Source organism: Schistocerca americana, chromosome 9 (assembly GCF_021461395.2).
Source record: "Schistocerca americana isolate TAMUIC-IGC-003095 chromosome 9, iqSchAmer2.1, whole genome shotgun sequence".
In the NCBI taxonomy this organism is placed as follows: domain Eukaryota; kingdom Metazoa; phylum Arthropoda; class Insecta; order Orthoptera; family Acrididae; genus Schistocerca; species Schistocerca americana.
Genome location: NC_060127.1, coordinates 184,959,776 through 184,982,231, shown reverse-complemented (window position 1 = coordinate 184,982,231; position 22,456 = coordinate 184,959,776). Strand labels below are relative to the sequence as shown.

Here is a 22,456-nt window from a genome sequence, read left to right as displayed (position 1 = left end):
AAGATCCAACGAAGATCAACGCGTTTCGTCGGTGGACCGTTTGGTTTGCGCGAGAGCTTCACAGGTATGTCCAAGAAACTGCAGTAGCAGAAGCTACAAGAGAGGCGTTATGCATCACGGAGAGATTTACTGTTCAGATTTCGAGATAGCACTTCCCAGGAAGGTTAGAACAACGTATCACTTCATCTACATCCACGTCAGTTCTCCCCAGATCACACTGAAGTCCCTGGCAGAGGATTCATCGAACCACCTTCACAATAATTCACTATTATTCCGCTCTCAAATAGCGCGCGGAAAAAGGGAACACACTTATCTTTCCGTGCGAGCTCTGATTTTCCTTATTTTATTATGATGATCGGTAGGTCGGCGTCAACAAAATAATTTCGGAATCGGAGGAGAAATTTGGTGATGCAAATTCCGTCAAAAGATTCCGCCGCAACGAGAAACGCCATTGTTTTAATTATGTCCACCCCAAATCATGTATCATTTCAGCGACACCCTCTCCCCTAGTTTTCGATAGTACAAAACGTGCTGCCCTTCTTTGAACTTTCTCGGTGTACTCCGTCAATCCTATCTGGTAAGAATCCCACACCTTCTAAAAGAGGACGGACAGGCGGAGTGTAGGCAGTCTGTTTAATAGACATGTTGCATGTTCTAAGTGTTCTATCAATAAAACGCAGTCTTTGGTTCGCCTTCATTTTCTGTGTGTTCTTTCCAATTTAGGTTGTTTGTAATTGTAATTCCTAGGCATTTAGTTGAATCTACGGTCCTGCTGACATCCAGGGCCCACGGGTTCATGAGGTTGTCTACCCGTACACATCCATCCGCTCTATAGAATTTGAAACGAGACTCGTCCGTTCACGCAACATGTTTCCAGTCATCAACAGTCCAATGTCGGTGTTGACGGACCTAGGAGAGGCGTAAAGCTTTGTGTCGTGCAGTGATCAAGGGTACACGAGTGGCCTTCGGCTCCGAAAGCTCATACCGATGATATTTCGTTGATGGTTCGCACGCTGACACTTGTTGATGACCCAGAATTGAAATCTGCAGCAATTTGTGATTTGGCCACAGTCTTCTTTGCGAATTCGTAGATTCTAACTTCAGAGAGCAGCTGTGGTGTTTTGGAGGAGATATTAGGATATCTCAGGAACAGCTGCAACCATTTTTTAACTGAGAGTCCTCGTTGAGACTTAAGAGAATGCTTAATATTATTTCTTATGGCCAGCTGAAAATCTATATGTTTAACATCATCAACACCTAAACCATAATACTTTCTCTCCATTGTTGTAGAGTACTCGAGGAGATGAACCCATATCTTGGGAGGTAAAATAGTTTTATGGTGTAGTGCAACACTCAACAGATATGCATATTCAGCGTTTTGCGACTTCAGTCATCAACTACTCGTACGTCCTCAGTGTTGTTCTCGATATCCCAAATTCACGTACCGCTTGTTTAACAGGTACATTGCCCTCCTGAACAGCATTAATTGTACTGAACTTCGCATTTTCATCCCAATTTCGTCTTTTTGCCAACTAAAAATACGGAGATATGCTAAGATGTTTACCCAAATATGGTTCCTGGGTCTTACCTAGATCCAGTATGGCGGCCATGTTACGGAATGGCCTGCATTGCAGATGGGGCTTGATTGCTAAAGGTACAGTTGATGTAAAACATTGTCAAGGAAATCCAGCATAAAACAAAGAATGCTAAAAGCTTTCTGTGGTTAAAAATTGGTTTTCTAATTAAAAATTGGTTTTCTAATATTTAGTCTATATTTCACAGTTAAACACCTTGTATAAATAAAACATAGCAAACACTAAACTTAGCTCCGAAAAGGAAACAAAAGATTGACGACTGTCACAGAGAGAGCTTCTCGTGTTCCTCAGTCTGCTTGGCTTAGCAGCGCCCCGTCAAGAAGTCAACGCTAATGCCGCATGAGTGCGCCACTTGCTGGAGGGTTTGGAAAGGGTGGCCGTATTAGAATAACGGGCCATATTTGGCTCCTTTATACTGTAAATAGCAGAAGAAAAGGTCGTGCTGTTTTGTCTGGGGACAAGTAAGGGGGTAAGGGCGAAGTCTAAGTTTGTCTGCACGTCTCCCCACTGTCTCTACCCAGCTACGTCACAGCGATCTCCTACAGGATGTTTCACAAAGTTGTACCGACCCTTCCTCAGCGTGTATTTTAAAGCAGTGGCGACGTAATGTGCAGACACGCTCGGGAGTGTTAAATTTGCAGGAAATATGCAGTAGCACCCTGTGGAATACAGAAATGTAGGAAGGCACACGAATAGAATCCACGCGAATCGTCACACACTGTGTTGCACTGCCAAGCGGGAAATAGACTCTTAGTCACACTGTACGCCGTTGCAGCATTCTTCCGGGAAAGTGCACTTCTCCACCATGAGTGCTGCTGGCTCTTCAGTTCAGAGTTGTCGTTGTTGTCGTTGTCGTCGTCGTCTTCAGTCGAAAGACTGGTTTGATGCAGCTCTGTCCTGTTCAAGCTTCTTCCTTTCCAAATAACTACTGCAACCTACATCCTTGTTGTCTGCTTACTGTGTTAATCTCTTGCTCTCCGTCTACGATTTTCACAGTCCACTCTTCGCTCTAGAACTACATAGCTGATCCCGTGATGTCTCAGAATGAGACCTATCAACAAATTCCTTCTTTTGGTCGATGTCTGCCACAAATTTCCTGTCTCTCAAGTGCCTCTTCATTAGATGCGCGGTCTACCCATTTATTCGTCACCATTCTTCTGCAGCACCACATTTCACAAGCTTGTATTCTCTTCTTGACTAATGCGTTTACCGTCGGTGTTTCACTTCCATACATGGCTACGTTCCAGACAAATGTCATCAAAAAAGATTTCGTAACATTAAATCTATATTCGATGTTAACAAATTTCCATTCTTCAGACTCGCTTTTCTTGCCATCGGCAGTGCACAATTTACATCCTTTCTACTTCGACCATCGTCAGTTATTTTGCTGCTCAAATAGCAAAATCTGCCGACTACTTTCAAGTGCCTCGTTCCCTAATCTAATTTCCTCAGCATCAACCGATTTATTTGGATTGCATTTCATTATCATCGTCTTTCTTTGTTGATATTCATCTTGTATACTCCTTTTAAGACATTGTCCAAGTCCTTTGCTGTCTCCGATAGAATTCGGTGTCATATACAAACCGCAAAGTATTTTTTTCTTTTCCTTGAACTTTAATCCGTATTCCAAATACTTCTTTTGTTTTCTTTCCTACTTGCTCACTGTGCCGATTGAATAACAGCGGCGATAGGCTACAACCCTGTCTCACTCCCTTCTCAACCACTTCTTCTTTCGTACACCTCGACTCTTACAACTGCCGCCTGGTTTCTGTATAAATTATAAATAGCCTTTCGCTTCCCGTATTTTACCCTTGCTACCTTCAGAATTTCAAAAGGAGAATTGTCAAAAGCTTTCTCTAAAACAACAAATGCTATAAATGTAGGTTTACCTTTCCTTAATCTATCTTCTATGAGAAGTCGCAGAGTCAGTATTGCCTCGCATGTTCATACATTTCTCCGGAATCCAAATTGATCTTCCCCGATCTCGGTGTCTACCAGTTTCCCCATACTTCTGTAAAGAATTCGTGGTAGTATTTTGCAACCATGACTTATTAAACTGATACCACCTGCTTTCTTTGGAAATGTAATTACTATATTCGTCTTGAAGTCTGTGGTGATTTCGCCTGTCTCATTCATCTTGCTCGCCAGATAGAAGAGTTTTGTCCTGGCTAGCTCTCCCAACTCTATTAGTAGTTCTAACGGAATGTCTACTCCCAAGGCCTTGTTTCGACGTCGGACTTTCAGTGTTCAGTCGAATTCCTCACGCAGTATCGTATCTCCTATCCTATCTTCATCCACGTAACATTAATCTCAATTGCATCTCCCTTGTATAGACCGTCTATATACTCCTCCCACCTTTCAACTTTCCCTTTTTTGCTTAGGACTGGTTTTCCATCTGAGCTCTTGATACTTATACCGCTGATTCTCTTCACTGTAGTGAAATATGCTTCGAAATCCTTACATTTGTTCTCTAGCCACTCCTGCTTAACCATTTTGCACTTCCTATCATTCCCGTCAGTATCTTTCTGATCCCTTTCGCCTGCTTCATTTGCCGCATTTTTAACTTATCCACTTCCGCCACTTAAAATTAATATCTCCTGTACTATCTAGTGATTTCTACTAGGCCTTGCCTTTTTAACTACATTATCCTCTGTTCTCATCTCTTAAAGCTACGCATCCTTCTTCTACTGTACATCTTTCCCCTGTTCGTGTCAGTCGTTCCCTAATGCTCCTCCTGAAACTCACTAGAGCCTCTGGTTCTTTCAATTTATCCAGGTCCCATCTCCTTAAATTTCCACCTTTTTGCAATTTCTTCAGTTTTATTCTACAGTTCATAAGCAGTAAATTGTGGTCAGAGCCACATCTGTCCCTGCAAATGTCTTACAATTTAAAACTTGTTTCTGAAATCTCTGTCTTACTTTTATACGCCGGCCGGAGTGGCCGTGCGGTTCTCGGCGCTTCAGTCTGGAACCGCGCGACCGCTACGGTCGCAGGTTCGAATCCTGCCTCGGGCATGGATGTGTGTGATGTCCTTAGGTTAGTTCGGTTTAAGTAGTTCTAATTTCTAGGGGACTGATGACCTCAGATGTTAAGTCCCATAGTGCTCAGAGCCATTTGATTTTTTACCATTATGCACTAAAGAGCCAAAGACGTTGGTACACCTGCCCAGTATCGTCTAGGGCCCCCGTGAATACGCAGAAGTGCCGCAACACGACGTCGCATGTACTCGACTAATGTCGGAGGTAATGCTGGAGGGAATTGACACCATGTCCGCAGCTCGTGGTTGTGCGGTAGCGTTCTCGCTTCCCGTGCCCGGGTTCGATTCCCGGCGGGGTCAGGGATTTTCTCTGCCTCGTGATGACTGGGTGTTGTGTGATGTCCTTAGGTTAGTTAGGTTTAAGTAGTTCTAAGTTCTGGGGGACTGATGATCATAAATGTTAAGTCCCATAGTGCTCAGAGCCATTTGAATTGACACCATGAACCCTACCACTATGATTCCTGCAGGGCTGTCCACAAATCCCCAAGAGTACGAGGGGGGAGGGGGAGATAAGAGAAAGAAAGATCTCTTCTGAACAGCAGATATGCTCAATAATGTTCACATCTGGGGAGTTTGGTGGCCAGCGGAAGTGTTCCGGGAGCCACTCTGTAACTATTCTGGAAGTGTTGGGTGTTGCACTGTCCTGCTAGAATTTCCAGAGTCTGCCGGAATGCACAATGGACATGAATGCATGCAGGTGATCAGACAGGATGCTTACGTGCGTGTCACCTGTCACAGTCGTATCTAGACGTATCAGGGATCCCATATCACTCAAACTGCATACGCCCCACACCATTACAGAGCCTCCACCATCTTGCACAATCCCTGCTGACAAGCAGGGTCCATGCATTCATGAGGTCTCCATACCCGTACACGTCCATGCGCTCGATACAATTTGAAACGAGACTCGTCAGACCAGACAACATGTTCTCAGTCATCAACAGGCCAATGTCGGTGCTGACGGGCCCAGGGGAGGCGTAAAGCTCTGTGTCGTGCAGTCATCGAGGGCCTTCTTCTCCGAAAGCCCACATCAGTGGTGTTTCGTTAAATGGTTTGGACGCTGACACTTGTTGATCGCCCATCATTGAAATCTGCAGCAATTAGCGGAAGGGTTGCACTTCTGTCACTTTGAACGATTCTCTTCAGTCTTCGTTAGTTCCGTTCTCGCAGGATCTTTTTCCTGAGATTTTTTATCGGATTCCTGATATTCATGGTACACTCCGTGAAATGGTCGTACGTGAAATTCCGCACTTCATCGCTACCACGGAGGTCCTGTGTCTCATCGCTCGTGCGCCGACTGTAACACCACGCTCAAACTCATTTAAATCTTGATAACCTGACGACAGTGTATAATCTGTCTGAAACCTGTCGGTGTCTCCAGGTCTCTTCCACACATACAGCCTTGTTTCATGCTTGTTGAACCAAATGATAGGTGTGATTAAATTAAGCTCTGTGCAAAATTCTATCAAGCGCTTCCTCTTTCATTCCTTTGGCCCATTCCATATTCACGTACTATTTTTCCTTTATTTCATTTCCCTGCTATCCAATTTTAGTCCCCTATCACAATTAAATTTTCGTTTCCTTTAATTATCTGAAGAATCTCTTTTTACCTCATCATACATTTCTTCGTCATCTGCGGGGCTACTTGGCATATACACTTGTTCTAATTTGGTAGTTGTGGGATTCGTGTCCATCTTGGCTACGATAATGCTTTCACTACGCTGTTAATAGTAGCTTACCTCTATTCTCATTTTCTTATTCATTATTAAAGCCACTTATACTTTACCGCTACGTGACTTTGTATTTATAACCCTGTATTCACCTGACCAGCAGTGCTGTTCCTCCTGCCACCGAACTTCACCAATTGCCACTATATCTAACTTCAACCTATCCATTTCCCTTTTTAAATTTTCTAACCTACCTGTCCGATTAAGGTATCTAACATTTCTCGCCCCAATCCGTAGAACGCGTTTTGTTACTCCTGATGTCGACATTCTCGTGTGTAGTCCCGGCCCGGAGATCCATATGGGGGGACTGTTTTGCCTCCGCAGTGTTTTACTCGAGTGGATGCAGTCATCATTTAACCATACAGTAGAGCTGCATGCCCTCGGGAAAAATTACGGCTGTAGTTTCGCCTTGCTTTCGGTAGTTCGGAATCTTTCACGTGGAGAGACATACCATGTACTGCGTGTGGAATATGGGATGCAAATAAACACAGCAAAAACAAAGAGTATGGTCATCAGTACAAGACGCAGACTGTCCAATATTAAAATAGGACAATCTACCATTAGCCAAGTAAGTGAATTTAAATATCTCGGTAGCACAATAACTGAAGACTTGAGATGTCACCAGGAGGTGAAAACTCGAATTGCCATAGCGAAGGAGGCATTCAACAGAAAGAGGAGACTCTTATGTGGCAAATTTGATAAGAGACTAAGGAAAAGGCTTGGCAAATGTTTTGTCTGGAGCGTGGCACTATATGGGGCAGAAACATGGATGCTGAGACTAGAGGATGATAAAAGGCTAGAAGCATTTGAAATGTGGATGTGGAGGAGAATGGAGAGAATAAGCTGGATGGAAAGAGTGAGTAATGAAAGAGTATTGGAAAGGGTTGGTGAGAGAAGATGTCTGCTGAAGGTTGTAAGAGAAAGGAAAAAGAGCTGGTTGGGACATTCATTGAGAAGGGAGTGCTTGCTAGTAGATGCTTTGGAAGGATTGTTTTGTGGGAGAAGACTGAGAGGAAGAAGGAGATACAAGATGATAGACGACATAAAGGGAAGAGGAAATTATGCAGACCTGAAGAGGATGGCAGAAGACCGGACAGCCTGGAGAACTACCATGTGAAAACCTGCCTTTAGGCGGAACAATGATGATGATCGGTAGTTCGCAGTACTAGCTCAACGAGGCTGTTTTGGTTGTTGTTACAAGACCAGATCAGTCAATCATTCAGACTGTTGCCCCTGCAATTACTGAAAAGGTTAATGAACATGTCTGTCTGACCTCTTAACAGATACCCCTCCATTGTGGTTGAACCTAGGGCACAGCTATCTGTATCGCTGAGGCACGCAAACCACCCCACGACACCAAGGTTCACGGTGGGTGGGGACTTTGGGGGGGGGGGGGGGGGGAAGATGACAGGAGAGAGCGTGTCTTTCGATTTAAATTATTTGACATCTGGCATTTAAGAGCCAAAATGCGATGTTGTAGCGACAAGTAGTCCTGCAGTCTGCAGGCGCTGCCATAGAAAATCCGCAAAAAACACGTGCTTCATAAATATTCGGAAAGGCACTGCTTGCATTTCGCTAACCTTACGCTACTAAAATGTTTTATGGATCGTAATGATTTCCTTAGTGAGTATGCAGTGAACCTGTCTACGAATGATTCCGTACCACGGTTTAGTAAAAGCGCATGTACACCGAATTCGAAACAAGTTCCGCGTCATTGTTCGCGGATAGTACTGGACTACCGATGTTCGTTTTTTTCCCTCTCTCTGTAGTGTTGCATGTTGTTTTTACGTGTGTTCCTTTACGAAATGGAGCGGTCAGGAAGCAAAATTTGCGAACCTGTCACACACTTTGAGGCAGAGGAGTTCCTTTACAATGTTCGAAGTGATAATTATAAAAATATTGAAGAGAAGCAGGACACCGTATTAAAAAATGCTGCGTTACTTCGCACCAGCAGCAGTGATGTATTGTAGAAAAAAAATAAGGCTCATATTTCTGAATTCCGCAACGTCAACAACAACAACAACAGGAATCGTTCTCTGACTTTGGAAAAATTTGGCGTCAGCATGTGACTTGGGCTGCCGCCATACGAAAGGACGGCGAGGACAAAAAAATTACCATGCTTTCTATGAGTCAAAAATGAATGTATTACGGGGGCAGTAGTCACTAATACACGTGGATGTGGCCGGATAGGGGGAGGGGGGAGGAGGAGAATGTCATCAACTGTGAGTGACATTGAGGCTGAAGAAGGTTTTTTTTTTATTAGAAACAGTAATTTGGATTACTGTCGGCAGGCGTCTGAAATGTAGCGTTTAGGGGCTTACATCAGGCTTGTAACTTTCAAAAAATTTTCGGGAGAGGGTGGACCCTCCCCCATATTTGGCATGTGATCACTGACAGCCTTTTCTCAAGGTTGTCAGCTATGCTATAGCGACTCTGTGCATGTTGAGAAATCCAGTCTTCGTTTTAGTCAGTGCTGGAGTTATCTGAATCCGAAGACGATGAAATTTTCCCTCCGTGGAATAGTTTCAAATCTGCTGTTTTGTCGAAAACCGATTTCGAACTCACAGGTTCATCATCAGCCGTCTGTTCGTGTTAAGGAACACATTCATTATTAATTTACACTTTTTATCCCCCTTGTAGTGATTTTTGGTTTTTGCTTTTAAGGCACCACTAAAGAAATTTTCACTGCAAGGGGGAATAAAACGTGAAAACTAACGTAAACAACAACGAATGTGCGTCTTAATGTGAACAGCCGCCTGATGATGAATCTGTGGGTCGGAAACCGGCAACTGCGTTGTTTATGTGAATAAATTGCGATTAAAAGTGGCTGGTTGCAATTTTCTTCTTTGCAATAACCAGCATGTGTGGTTTCAGAATTGTCGCTTTATATCTCACGAACTATTGACTCATCGAAAAGCGCGATTACTAAAATACCACGCTTCACAACTGGCCTTCCGAAAAGTTGCACATCGCATTGCGTTTGCTATGTATAAGCTTCGGAAAACTACGCTTTTCGTCTTCTAACAATACCACCACTGGCAGAGTAGGTTAGAAATCAGATTAATAATGTTGCTCACGCAGCATATGTTCGCTTTATCGGGCAACAACAAAGTTATTGACTGTGGATGGTATCGTCAGAATGGAAATAATGAAGTAACTGTAAAAAAAGTCATTAATTTTGGCACTTATCTTGAATGGATTCCCACGCAGATTTCGTCGAAGTTGTTATGGCTAATCTTGTTGATTCTAGGGTGAGTCCACTTTGACTGCTAGAAGGTCCAGATCTGTATTTTAGCAATATTTGAAGACCTAACAAATGCTTTCTTCAGGAAATTCTTAACGATCAAACAGTCCCAGATCAGAACAATGGTATGGTAGAAATAATTTTTGACTTGGTATTCACGATCCACGTTTTTATTAAACTTCTTGTAAATTCACATATACTTCTTAATTGTCACATCATCAGGAAAACAGTTTTGTATCAGTCTCCACATATTTAATTTCCACTTTAACCAAACACAAGACTTGACTGTTCTTTTACAAAGCGAAATAACAACTTAACTTCTGCAAAGTGAAATAAAGACTGCGCTGTGCGCATTCGTGCCAAAACTGTTACAAATAAGTCAAAGATTATGACAGTCTCACAGAAATGAATACAGACAACAACCATACCACTGTAATATATCGATACATCGGAGTACCTATACATTAATGAAACCAAACGTGAATATTGTCACAAAAATATGTCTGTTACACTTCGCAGAAAAGTAGTACGATATTACTGGTATCGAGAACTGGGGTTGGAGTGCGCTAATGGTCACGTACATAAAGAACCATTACACTGTTGTCTCTCTCTCTCTCTCTCTCTTTTTTTCAACATTTAAATGATAACAAGTACGAACTTTTAACTTCCTATATCCTTACAAAAATCGGGAAAAATTGTAAAATTCACGTCTGATATAGATACATAAAGCGTCTCCAACCATGCCAAAAGTCTGTTTTTAATTTTAGTTAGAAGTAGAGTTAAGTTTTTTCCTTAAAACAGGCATAATTTACGTATCGGGGAAAGTGTCCTAGTGACGGGCACAAATTTTTATGGAACTATTTTACTTTCTTTTTATTTGCCTTCGGGCTACTGCACCGTACTGCTAACAGTTCGGTACAAATATTAAACATATATATAAAATCAGAGACCCGCAGGATAGCCGCACGCGTTAGCACACCGCATTCGAGATACGGGGAGACGCGCCGGTCCCGGATCGAATGCTCCCGGCGGGGCTATCTCCCACATACCACTAGACGAATACCGGGCTGGTACCCACGCAAATATTTCGGAAACTTTCGCACACGTTCACATGGGATAACAAGACGCAGGCGGCTGAGGTGGTGTGCACGGCGGAAGCTGTGGAAGGGGCGGGAGGGGGGGGGGGGGGGGAGCCGGGAAAAAATATGTTGTATAGAGAAATTTATACAAATTATAAAAATGTGTGTGTGTGGGTGGGTGGGTGGATGGGTGTGTCATGTATGTATGTATGTATGTATGTATGCATCTATGTTCGACGCCTCCTCCGAAACCACTCGGCCAATTGCAACCACCCTTGGTACACATATCTCTTACTGTCAAGCAACAATCGCTGTCTGGGTAAGGTCCATCTACCTACCATGGTTCAAGAGGTACTACGTCACAAACGATTAGATGCGTGAGAAACTGTTGCACCGTGGATGACGTTTAAATTCATTAGTTCTGTGCTGCTAACTCTACATATTTCGCAGGCAGTGTCCACATATGCTGCTGAATCTAAGTACACAAATGCATCATTCTACGATGCATTGTTCAGTAGATATGATGTCGTAAACACTGAGATACATGGGAAAATGCCGCATCATACATGAAGTTTTAACACACTACTACTTTACAGTCGAGTCAACTTAGGGAAAACAGCTTTCAACTGTGAAGCGCAAATGGCCGTAGGCGATAACAAAAGCCATCTGTAGAGCTATGAAGAGACATTCCCGTAAAGACGATTACAAAATCGCGTTGTAGACAGGCGTAGCAGCTCTGCCGAGCTAGCAGAAGCTCACAAATTCTACGCTTGTACGTTTGTACATTATGCATATTTTTTATACGACTGTTTTATTAATTTCAAAAGTATTTTCACGAATACATGGGAACGAATATTTTTCGATATTGCACTGCAAACTCGGTTCATTTTTTGTTTCATTTTCCGATAGAAAATCGGCAAAATGCCGAGTTTGTCAGCTAGCCACGACATAAAAAGTCGGAAAAAGATTTTAAATTGTGTCACAATGTTCACATAGGTACAAGATGCACGGCTAAGTTCCTGGAGACAGAACGGTAAATAAAAATAACTCTACGCTGATTTGGAAGCAGTCACCACTAGATTAGAGTGTTCATGCAACCACAGACAGAACAAAGAATTTCTTATATAGACGATACAGTTGCTTAGAAAAAAAAACAAACAAGTTTGTATGTTTGAGGATCGTCATGATATCATGAACCGTTGTTGGAAGAGGCTTCTACAGTTCAACAAAGATCTGCAATAAGCTGTTCTGTGCTTTGAAGAAACTGCAGGAAAACAGCAGGTGGTTGATATACCTTTCTTGTTCTTTCTGATACATAAAGGTTTATTCTCGATTCCTATGCGACGTTAAGTGGGAAGGAGTTGAACCATGGTTGGTACACATTTGTTCTAAGGTAGTTACCAGCTTCCTGTTCGCTCGAAATTTTTGAAACCGAGAGGTCCTCGTAGTTACCGGTTGCAACGCAGCGAGGTATTGACCTTTATCGCAGACTGAGAGACGCAAATTGTCTGCCTATTCTTCCTCGGACGGTTGCCACATCCGTAACTTGAAATCGGAGGACGCTTTTGCGCGGCGGACGTAATCATATAGGGACTCGTCACTGTTAGTACAGCTGCCACTGGCGTATAGCTGCAGGGAGCAGTACGGCCAGATAGCTGTTGTTGTTGTGGTCTTCAGTCCTGAGACTGGTTTGATGCAGCTCTCCATGCTACTCTATCCTGTGCAAGCTTATTCATCAAATGGTTCAAATGGCTCTGAGCACTATGGGACTCAGCTTCTGACGTCATCAGTCCGATAGAACTTAGAACTACTTAAACCTAACTAACCTAACGACATCACACGCATCCATGCCCGAGGCAGGATTCGAACCAGTGACCGGAGCTGACGCGCGGTTCCAGACTGTAGCGCCTAGAACCGCGCGGCCACTCCGGCCGGCGCGTCTTCATCTCCCAGTACCTACTGCAACCTACATCCTTCTGAATATGCTTAGTGTATTCATCTCTTGGTCTCCCTCTAACATTTTTACCCTCCACGCTACCCTCGAGTACTAAATTGGTGATCCCTTGATGCCTCAGAACATGTCCTACCAACCGGTCCCTTCTACTAGTCAAGTTGTGCCACAAACTCCTCTTCTCCCCAATTGTATTCAATACCTCCTCATTAGTTATCTGCTCTACCCATCTAATTTTCAGCATTCTTCTCTAGCACCACATTTCGAAAGCTTTTATTCTCTTCTTGTCTAAACTATTTATCGTCCACGTTTCAAAAATGGTTCAAATGGCTCTGAGCACTATGCGACTCAACTGCTGAGGTCATCAGTCGCCTAGAACTTAGAACTAATTGAACCTAACTAACCTAAGGACAGCACACAACACCCAGCCATCACGAGGCAGAGAAAATCCCTGACCCCGCCGGGAATCGAACCCGGGAACCCGGGCGTGGGAAGCGAGAACGCTACCGCACGACCACGAGATGCGGGCGTCCACGTTTCACTTTCGTACATGGCTACACTCCATACAAATACTATCAGAAACGAGTTCCTGACACTTAAATCTATACTCTGTGTTAACAGATGTTTCTTCTTCAGAAACGCTTTCCTTGCCATTGCCAGTCTACATTTTATATCCTCTCTACTTCGACCGTCATCGGTTATTTTGCTCCCCAAATAGCAAAACTCCTTTACTACTTTAAGTGTCTCATTTCCTAATCTAATTCCCTCAGCATCACCCGACTTAATTCGACTACATTCCATTATCCTCGTTTTGCTTTTGTTGATCTTCATCTTATACCCTCCTTTCAAGACACTGTCCATTCCGTTCAAGTGCTCTTCCAAGTCCTTGCTGTCTCTGACAGAATTACAATGTCATCGGCAAACCTCAAAGTTTTTATTTCTTCTCCATGGATTTTAATACCTACACCAAATTTTTCTTTTGTTTCCGTTACTGCTTGCTCAATATACAGATTGAATAACATCGGGGGAGGCTACAACCCTGTCTCACTCCCTTCCCAACTACTGCTTCCTTTTCATGCCCCTCGACTCTTATAACTGCCATCTGGTTTCTGTACAAATTGTAAATAGCCTTTCGCTCCCTGCCACCTTTAGAATTTGAAAGAGAGTATTCCAGTCAACATTGTCAAAAGCTTTCTCTAAGTCTACAGATGCTAGAAACGTATGTTTGCCTTACCTTAATCTTTCTTCTAAGATAAGTCGTAAGGTCAGTATTGCCTCACGTGTTCCAACATTTCTACGGAATCCAAACTGATCTTCCCCGAGGTCGGCTTCTACCAGTTTTTCCATTCGTCTGTAAAGAATTCGTGTTAGTATTTTGCAGCTGTGACTTATTAAACTGATAGTTCGGTAATTTCCACATCTGTCAACACCTGATTTCTTTGGAATTGGAATTATTATATTCCTCTTGAAGTCTGAGGGTATTTCGCCTGTCTCATACATCTTGCTCACCAGATGGTAGAGTTTTGTCAGGACTGGCTCTCCCAAGGCCGTCAGTAGTTCTAATGGAATGTTGTCTACTCCCGGGGTCTTGTTTCGACTCAGGTCTTTCAGTGCTCTGTCAAACTCTTCATGCGGTATCGTATCTCCCATTTCATCTTCATCTACATCCTCTTCCATCTCTATAATATTGTCCTCAAGTACATCGCCCTTGTGTATATACTCCTTCCAGATAGTTGTCGTGCCTATAACTATAACATTGGAGTGGCCGTCACCAAATTACGAGTAGAGACCTCAAGGTCACACCTGCTCCCTCCGGACCGCCGGCGCTAAGCGCTGTGATTCGCTCCCCACATACTTTTCTTTCCGCATGTACGCTATTACCAGTGCGTTAGGTCAGAGTCATGTGTGTGTTTCCGTGCGATATCGTGAGTTCACGTGTAGTTACAGTCTTCCGTTGAACAGTGCACTGGCGTGTGTTTGGTAGCGAGCGAAATGCAGGAGCAAGAGCCAGTCGGTGTTCGTAAAGGGCGGAAAGAAGTTCGAAGAGAATCTACACTCATCCTCATAAATTAAGGATAATTGCAGAATGGGGTGCCACATAACGTGGTACTACACAAAACTGGCACTAATAGCATAGGCACATAGGGAACACACACGACACAGATTTGTAAGTCCACGGTATTGGTGGTAAGTTGAGAAAACCGCCTCGAAACACATGTGCTACAAAATGCCACTGTTTCCTGCGCATGTACCCCGACATCAATATGGGATATGATCACCATGCACACGTACACAGGCCGCACAACGGGTTGGCATACTCCCCATCAGGTGGTCTAGTAGCTGCTGGGGTATAGCCTCCCATCCTTGCACCAGTGGCTGTCGGAGCTCGTGAAGTGTCGTAGGGGTTTGAAGACGTGCAGCGATACGTCGACCGAGAGCATCCCAGACGTGCTCGATGGGGTTTAGGTCTGGAGAACAGGCAGACTACTCCATTCGTCTGATGTCTTCTGTTTCAAGGTGTTCCTCCACGATGGCAGCTCGGTGGGGCCGTACGTTATCATCCATCAGGAGGAAGGTGAGACCCACTGCACCCCTGAAAAGGTGGACATGTTGGTGCAAAATGACGTCCCGATACACCTGATCTGTTACAGTTCCCCTGTCAAAGACATGCAGGGGCGTACGTGCACCAATCATAGTCCCACCCCACACCATCATACCACGACCTCCATACAGGTCCCTTTCAAGGACATTCTGGGGTTGGTATCTGATTTCTGGTGCACGCCAGATGAAAATCCAGGGAGAATCACTGTTCAGACCATACCTGGACTCGTCCGTGAAACTAACCTGGGACCACTGTTCCAATGTCCATGTACTGTGTTCTTGACACCAGGCTTTACGGGCTTTCCTGTGACCAGGGGTCAGTGGAATGCACCTTGCAGGTCTCCGGGCGAATAAACCATGTCTGTGCAGTCGTCTGTAGGCTGTGTGTCTGGAGACAACTGTTCCAGTGGCTGCGGTAAGGTCCCGAGCGAGGCTACCTGCAGTACTCCGTGGCCGTTGCGGGCACTGATGGTGAGATATCGGTCTTCTTGTGGTGTTGTACAGTGTGGACACGTTTCCTGTGTGCTAGAATCGTCGCCATAATCTTGAGATCACACTTTGTGGCACACGGAGGGCCCGTGCTACGACCTGCTGTGTTTGACCAGCCTCCAGTCGCCCTAGTATTCTACCTCTCATAACGTCATCAATATATGTTCTTTGAGCCATTTTCAACACACAGTCACCATTAGCACGTCTGAAAAGTCTGCACACTTACTCGTTGCAACGTACTCTGACATGCACAAACACACCTCTCCGTATGTGGACTGCTGCCAGCGCCACCGTGCGACGATCACAGGTCAGATGCACCGCATGGTCATACCCCGAGGTGATTTTATCCCGCAAACCGCCCACCAGAGCGTTGTTTCACCATGTATCAGCATTATCCTTAATTTGTGAGCATGAGTGTAAAATTGTAGTGTCGATCGTACCGAAGCTTGTTCATCTTGCCAACAGTGAAGATGCCGAGAATAACAAGTTTTACGCAAGTTCGTAGAATGACAACAAAACATTCTATTTCCGAATTCCGTATCAGCAGTGAGTAACATCGGTAGAATTTCTAAATGAGAACACGTGTTTTGATTCTCCAAGAAGGGGATATAAATGAAAACGGAATTTCACAATTTCGACAAAAAGCTAGTGGGTAGAACTATACTTTGATACTGTGAGATAGGAGAGTATGCGACGGCTAGAAAAATGCAGAGTGATCTCCGTGAAAAAAAAAATAATTATGCTGACTCAGAGACCTCAGGTCTTCGTTTTTGATTCAGAAATTATAATGATGTACAAATAATTTTAATGGAATGTAGAAACACGGCAGCAGGAAGAACAAAGTTTGGTGTAAAGTGTGCTTACTGCGTGCTGAGGACAATATTCTCGTACTACACTTCGATACAACTTGGCTTTCACAAAACCACAGACAAAAATGTATTTTGCTCGACTTCAACGGAAATATCGGCCTCAAAGCACCTACAGTTCCTGTTACGCAGCGTATACCGGCGATATGGCTGGTGATTGCAGTGACATAGGGTCAGTAAGAACTACAGATAAATTTTCTGGCGGTAGAAAACATTCTCGATCGTATAAGTGCAAGCCCTCCGAACTAAAGCCCTGGCGGCGGCGTACAAGTTCTCGCGCCCTGGCGCGCTCGTAGTTCAAAAAATGGCTCAAATGGCTCTGAGCACTATGGGACTTAACATCTGTGGTCATCAGTCCCCTAGAACTTAGAACTACTTAAACCGAACTAACCTAAGGACATCACACACATCCATGCCCGAGGCAGAATTCGAACCTGCGACCGTAGCAGTCGCGCGGTTCCGGACTGAGCGCCTAGAACCGCTAGACCACTGCGGCCGGCTATCGCGCTCGTAGTGTGACGTAAATAAAATGCGTCCGTAGATGGCACGGTACAATAATGCCGCACCAAGTATCTGGGTTTCTTAACACATTTCTTGTCGGATGTTTTTACAAGATCCAACGGAACGCAACTTCATTAGCGACGACATTTTTCGTTACCCGGACGGTATTTTATTTTTTACCTCGGAGTAGTTTTATGTTTTCACAATAAAATATGTGTCACATCGATCTATAAGCTTGGAGAATGTTTTTTTTTTAATTATTTTAAAGGTCCGTCTTGATCACATTTTCTTTTTACATTTCACTATGACCGGTTTCAGCTACAGCCATCTTCAGATCACAAAATATTCTGATGTAGTATCAACGTCAAACTAAACATGTAGGTACATAGTAGGAGCACTTACTATGTACCTACATGTTTAGTTTGACGTTGATACTACATCAGAATATTTTGTGATCTGAAGATGGCAGTAGCCCGCATCTCGTGGTCGTGCGGTAGCGTCCTCGCTTCCCACGCCCGGGTTCCCGGGTTCGATTCCCGGCGGGGTCAGGGATTTTCTCTGCCTCGTGATGGCTGGGTGTTGTGTGCTGTCCTTAGGTTAGTTAGGTTTAAGTAGTTCTAAGTTCTAGGGGACTGATGACCATAGATGTTAAGTCCCATAGTGCTCAGAGCCATTTGAAGATGGCAGTAGCCGAAACCGGTCATAGTGAAAGGTACCTAAATTTTTGTGATCAAGACGGAGCTGTAAAATAAAGTGCCAAAAATGTGATCACGGAATCATTTTCACACTTTATGTCTTCAATTGATTTGAGAATGTTCACACATTATTTTCAATCCAGGTATGTCACTGGTTCTGCTTTTCCCACAACTCGAAGAAAAAAAAATATTTTTGTTCAAAATTTCTTGAAAGGTTACTTTTTATTTTTTTCTTAGTAATTGGCAAGAATTTTCTTTTCGAAAGTTCTTCAACATATTCTAGACTAATGTAGAGATATTTAACATTTTTTTCGGAATTTTTGCAAACATTTGAAATAACAACAATGTGTGGTGTTTGTTCTGTCGGAAATGTCCGAAAGAATATACACTAAGCATTCATATAACGGATTCGCCTCGATGGACAATTAATTCACAAGCTTCAGTGTGTATGCAGATTGTTCGGCCTCCAGCAGCGCTTTAAACCTTAGCGGGCATGCAAAAGTTAGACAGGAACTTCCGATAGGTGGGGGGGAAGGTGAGAGTACGGGTCAGCCAGGGGCAAGGAAGGCTGCCGAGACACTCGGCGCATTTGCCGTAAACGCTGTGTCCGGGTGGGGCAGTGGTTAACGCAACTACCTAGTAAGCTGGAGGTCCCGCGTTCGAGACCCGGTCCGACACACATCTTCCCTCGTCGCCGCTAATTCTGCATAAACTCCCGATGCAGCTGATACCGCCAGTGTCTCCCCTTCACTTTCCCTCTGCCGTGGTCTTTCAATTTAGATAATTTGAAATTATCGCTAACTAGCAATGCCGTAGGACTGTGAGTCGACGTTGCGGTGCCTATCTCCGTGACGCCCACCTTGCAGGGAGCCGAGGGGTGCAGAGATCTGTGTTGTCCGCAGGAGCTGTGCTACCCGGCGCCGCCCTACTTCCACCACAAGAGCTCCGCCTACTCGACGCCGCCGCCGCCCCCGGTGGCCGTGCCGCCTCCGGTGGCCGCCGCCGCCGCAGCCGCCGCCGCCGCGCAGCGCTACCACCGCGGCTACCTGTCGGCGCCCGCCCCCGCGCCCGCCCCCGCCTACGACCAGCCGGCCTCCGGCAGCTCGTCGGGCGCGTCCGCGTCCGCCTCCGGCAGCACGGCGGCGGGCCAGGTGGTGCCGCTGGGCTCGTCGTCGTCCGCCTCCGGCGGCTCGGGCGCGCCCTCCGGGGGCAGCTCGTACGCCCCCGTGCACGACGCGTACGCGGGCAGCACCGGCTCGTCCGCCTCCGGGCCCGCGCCGCCGCCCCCCGCCGCGGTCGTGGACGCGTACCCGCCCCCGCCGCCGCCCCCGGCCGCCTACTACGGGTACGCGCAGCCGCCGGGAGGCCCGCCCCCGCCGCCCCCGGTCTGCTACACGCACTCCCCCACCCGCAGCCTGCCCTACATAGGTAAGTCACCACCACATTCCGCTCCACAGCATGCTGGCGGCTTCCTCTCTGCTTGCTCTTTCTTTCACCTGTAGCACTGACGTGGACCCTAACCTGCGGGACGCAGAGCCTACGACAAATGACAGGTAGCTCGTCTGTCACAAAGACAATCCAGCGTCAGGACGAGTCCTACGTGACATATATTACTACCCATTAAAATTGCTACACCAGGAAGAAAAGCAGATGATAAACGGGTATTCATTGGAAAAATATATTATACCAGAACTAACATGTGATTACGTTTTCACACAATTTTGGTGAATAGATCCTGAGAAATCAGTACCCAGATCAACCACCTCTGGCCGTAATAAAGGTCTTGATGCGCCTGGGCATTGAGTCAAAGAGAGCTTGGATGGCGTGTACAGGTACAGCTGCCCATGCAGCTTCAACACGATACCACAGTTCATCAAGAGTAGTGACTGGCGTATTGTGACGAGCCAGTTGCTCTGCCACCATTGACCAGACGTTTTCAATTGGTGAGAGATCTGGAGAATGTGCTGGCCAGGGCAGCAGTCGAACATTTTCTGTATCCAGAAAGGCCCGTACATGACCTGCAACATGGGGTCGTGCATTATCCTGCTGAAATGTAGGGTTTCGCAGGGATCGAATGAAGGGTAGAGCCACGGGTCGTAACACATCTGAAATGTAACGTCCACTGTTCAAAGTGCCTTCAGAGCGGACAACAGGTGACAGAGACTTACAACCAATGGCACCCCATACCATCACGCCGGGTGATACACCAGTATGGCAATGACGAATATGTGCTTCCAATGTACGTTCACCGCGATGTCGCCAAACACGGATGCGACCATCATGATGCTGTAAACAGAACCAGGATTCATCCGAAAAATTGACGTTTTGCCATTCGTGCACCTAGGTTCGTCGTTGATTACAACATCGCAGGCGCTCATGTCTTTGATACACCGTCAACGGTAACCGCAGCCACGGTCTCATAGCTGATAGTCCATGCTGCTGCAAACGTCGTCGAACTGTTCGTGCAGATGGTTGTTGTCTTGCAAATTTCTCCATCTGTTGACTCGGGGATCGGGACGTGGCTGCACGATCAGTTACAGCCATGCGGATAAGATGCCTGTCATCTCGACTGCTAGTAACACGAGGCCGTTGGGATCCAGCACGGCGTTCCGTATTACCCTCCTGAACCCACCGATTCGATATTCTGCTGACAGTCATTGGATCTCGACCAACGCGAGCAGCAATGTCGCGATACGATAAACCGCTATCGCGGTAGGCTACAATCCGACCTTTATCAAAGACGGAAACGTGATGGTACGCATTTCTCCTCCTTACACGAGGCATCAGAACAACGTTTCACCAGGCAACGCCGGTCAACTGCTATTTGTGTATGAGAAATCGGTTGGAAACGTTCTATATGTCAGCCCGTTGTAGGTGTCGCCACCGGCGCCAACCTTGTGTGAATGCTCTGAAAAGCTAATCATTTGCATATCACAGCATCTTCTTCCTGTCGGTTAAGTTTCGCGTCTGTAGCACGTCATCTTCGTGGTGTAGCAATTTTAATGGCCAGTACTGTAGATTGGATTACGGCCGTGTTAATCCCATACGATACGATTTTAGACTCCATGCTTTCAGTAACCGTCCAAGGGGAGGTTCTGGTCGAGACCGAAATTTGCATCTCCGAAGTATTTACAAGGGGTACCCAAGAAAAACCGGAATTGTATTTAAAAGCTATGTATTTTCAAATTGTTTACAAAACAACCTCATCCCCTTCAAAATTCTCTGCATTACAACGAATACAGTTGTCCCACTTGTGTTTCCATAGTTCGAAAATTTTTTTGCAGCCATCTTTAGAAATGGCTGACAGCTCCTCCCTCGGTTTTTTCTTCACTTTTCAATGTTGTCAAATCTGTGCCCTTTCATGCGTGGAGCCAGGTCAGGAGAGTAAGGTGCGTGGAGCAGCGGAACCATGCCAAAAACTGTCCAACAGAGATGGCTGTATGTGCATGTGCATGTGTGTTGTCGTCGTAGAAGAGCCAGTTTCCTGTCTGCCACAGATCGGATCTTTTTTGGTGAACACTATTGCACAATATTCTTAAAACTTGAAACTTCCTGGCAGATTAAAACTGTGTGCCGGACCGAGACTCGAACTCGGGACCTTTGCCTTTCGCGGGCAAGTGTTCTACCATCTGAGCGGCCGAAGCACGACTCACGGCCCGTCCTCACAGCCTTAATTCTGCAATAATGGTATTGACTGCGTTTTGCCGCTGGTGTATTTTACTTTTCTGTCAGATTTCCAGATAGAGTTTTGTTGTGGAAGGTATGAAAAGCATGTGGAAATCCGCACTACGTTTCGAGTTCGGTAAAACGTCGCTTATCTTGGAGATACTGCGTCTTTTTTAAAAAAATGTGGTGTGCTTTTGTCGTTGATTTTGCAACAGTGTTCTGATCTGTTTTGTTTATCATGGGGGATCAGTCCATATCTTATTAATTTATTCGGCGTAAATGTCTCAGTTGAACACTGTTCTTTTGAATCCAAGCCACACCTGACCTTCTCACTTAATTTGGAAGGAATGGAGACCGTCTGTATTGTGTGGAATCTAACCTTCAGTGCCATCGACGGTGGCAAATATCAGTTTATTAATTATAAATTAGCACCATGTTATATTTTCCTTTTTTACGCAGGGTCACTCTCCGTTCTGGGCGTATATTGATATCAACCTTTTTAAAATTTCTTTTGCTGTCAGGAATCAAATACTGAAGTTCGTCCCTGTAAGTAATATTCATTCTGTGTTATACCGTTACTCCTTGGTGATAAAATCACCATATCACCGTCTCCTTAACGAATCAACGAAAGGTGTCATCATCTGTTAATGAAATAACTTTTTTTAGTGGCGTTGCTTTCCGTCACGGCATTCTTAGAGAATTTTGTTGTGTTGAAACATGGGCATTGTTTTCGACACACAACGGCCAAGAATTTTGTTTTGGAGACTCATAATTGTATTACTGCTGCGTTAGCAACAAGTCCAGGTATGATGATGATGATATTTGTCAACTGTTTGGTGAGATTAAAGCGAAACTACAAATAATACACTAAGAAGGATTATTGGCCACACAGTTTATTTTCTAAGTGCTCGTGGTTCCGAGCTGTGATAGATTCGGCGTATACGACTAGATTTGAGACAAACCTTCCCCGTTCCGCTCCCCCCCCCCCCCCCCCACCTCTTTCAC

The 22,456-nt window shown here is 45.1% G+C and overlaps 1 protein-coding gene across 1 annotated transcript in view; it reads left to right on the top strand.

Annotated features, from left to right (window-relative positions):
- The window catches only part of LOC124550803 (basic proline-rich protein-like), a 131,354-nt gene that overhangs the window by 46,646 nt on the left and 62,252 nt on the right, over positions 1–22,456 (top strand). Inside the window, exon 3 of the mRNA XM_047125529.1 lies at positions 18,688–19,213. Within this exon, the coding sequence (XP_046981485.1) occupies positions 18,688–19,213 (526 nt within the window). The remainder of the gene's footprint in view (positions 1–18,687; positions 19,214–22,456) is intronic.